Source organism: Chaetura pelagica, unplaced genomic scaffold, assembly GCF_000747805.2.
Source record: "Chaetura pelagica isolate M959 unplaced genomic scaffold, ChaPel_1.0 scaffold114, whole genome shotgun sequence".
NCBI classification, from domain to species: Eukaryota; Metazoa; Chordata; class Aves; order Apodiformes; family Apodidae; genus Chaetura; species Chaetura pelagica.
In genome coordinates, this window is record NW_009952968.1 from 13,481 (window position 1) to 15,270 (window position 1,790).

A 1,790-nucleotide genomic window follows, 5' to 3' on the forward strand; every position below is an offset into this window, starting at 1 on the left:
CCGGCGCTTAAGGCGGCGCGAGCTGCAGCGCTGCCCGCACCGCCCACCGGCCGGGGGGCACCAGGACCCCCGGTGGTACTGGCACCAGTCACGTCCCATTGCTGTCACCTAAGCCCCCCTGCTGGGTGGCGGCTGTGCCGCGCAGACGGGGAGAGGCGAAGCAGCGGGACACCTTAGCTTGCCCGGCGGTGACGCCGTCGGGGCGGTGACCCGGGAAGGTTTAAAAGCTGCTGCAGGCAGGAGCAAGCGGAGAGAGGGGGTGACTGCAACTGGCAGGATGGAAGCGGGACAGATGTTATCTACGAACACGCTATGGGAGGTGGCCGCCAACAAGCTGGACACCTGGGTCATGGAGAATCTGCAGCCCAGCACGGATTTCACAAAGAACGTGAAGGATACAGTGGATAAGATCTGCACCTTCCTGAAGGAGTCCTGCTTTGAGAAAGACATCCGTGTCCAGAAGACTGTCAAGGTGAGTGCTGCAGGGCTTAGTGGCCAGCGGGCACCCCTACTGCCACCCTTCCCTCTCTCCCGCTGCCCCAGCTCCTGCCCTGCTTCAGTTCCCCCTGGAAGCTTCAGGAATGGTGTCAGGCGATGCCTGCGCCCACGGGCAGCGGTGCTGAGCGGGCAGGGTGTGTCACTGCAGGGCGGCTCGGCGGGCAAGGGCACAGCCCTGAAGAACAACTCCGATGCCGACGTGGTGCTCTTCATCAACTACTTCTCCAGCTATCACGTGCAGAAGCAGAACAGGGAGAGACTGCGTATCCTGGATTTGATCAAGCAGAGGCTTGAGCAGAAGGAGAGACTGGACTTCACTGTCAGCATCACTGAACCCCGATACAAGGGTCCCAACAATGCACCACGCTCCCTCAGCTTCACCCTCTACTCCAACTCGGAGTCCATTGAAGTGGACATTCTTCCTGCTTATGATGCCTTGGGTAAGGGCTGTGGGCTGGTGTGGGGCTGGAGTGTCAGCACTGGGATGGCTCTCACCTTCTTTCTCACCCCACAGGGAATGTGAAAAGGGATGACCCTCCAGACCCAAATGTGTTCGTGGGGCTTCTGGACATTGGCAGTAGCCCTGGGGAGTTCTCTCCCTGCTTCACTGAGCTGCAGAAGATGTTTGTGAAGCGTTGCCCTGCCAAGCTGAAGAACCTTGTGCGCCTGGTCAAGCATTGGTATAAGGAGGTGAGGGGCTGCCTGGCTTCCCTGGCACTCACCAGGTAACCCCCTGGACCAGCTCTCACCCCCTTTTCTCCCCAGATGGTGAAGCCACAGCACCCCAACGAACACCTGCCCCCCAAGTATGCCTTGGAGCTGCTGACCATCTACGCCTGGGAGGAGGGCACGGGCTCGAGCGACAGTTTTGTCACAGCTGAAGGTTTCCGTACGGTGCTGGAGCTGCTGTGTCAGCACCAGAAGATCTGCATCTACTGGGAGAAGTTCTATTCGCTCAAAGACAACCGGACCGGTGACCACGTGAAGAGACTGCTAGGCAGTCCCCGGTGAGGACCGTGCCCGGTGAGAACTGTGTCACCCACCCCACAGCACTGCCTGGGTCTGACAGCAGTACCCACTCTCTGTTTGCAGCCCCGTGATCCTGGACCCGGCCGACCCCACAGGGATTCTGGGCCAAGGTACAAGGTGGGACCTGCTGGCACGGGAAGCTGCCTCCTACTCAGCACAGCTGCCCTGCATCAAGCACGTCCGGCCCTGGGCTGTACAGGTAAGGCTGCCTGTGCCTGCAGGCATCGCAGCCCCCACCCCCTGCCCTACCCCGCCCGCTTTGC

General features: G+C 60.8%; 1 protein-coding gene across 1 annotated transcript in view; it reads left to right on the forward strand.

The window, feature by feature from the left end:
• Positions 1–277: 277 nt before the first annotated feature.
• The window catches only part of LOC104387124 (2'-5'-oligoadenylate synthase 1-like), a 2,544-nt gene continuing 1,031 nt past the window's right edge, over positions 278–1,790 (forward strand). The window contains exons 1-5 of the mRNA XM_009995818.1: positions 278–472; positions 647–938; positions 1,013–1,188; positions 1,264–1,505; positions 1,591–1,726. Coding sequence (XP_009994120.1) covers positions 278–472; positions 647–938; positions 1,013–1,188; positions 1,264–1,505; positions 1,591–1,726 — 1,041 coding nt within the window. The remainder of the gene's footprint in view (positions 473–646; positions 939–1,012; positions 1,189–1,263; positions 1,506–1,590; positions 1,727–1,790) is intronic.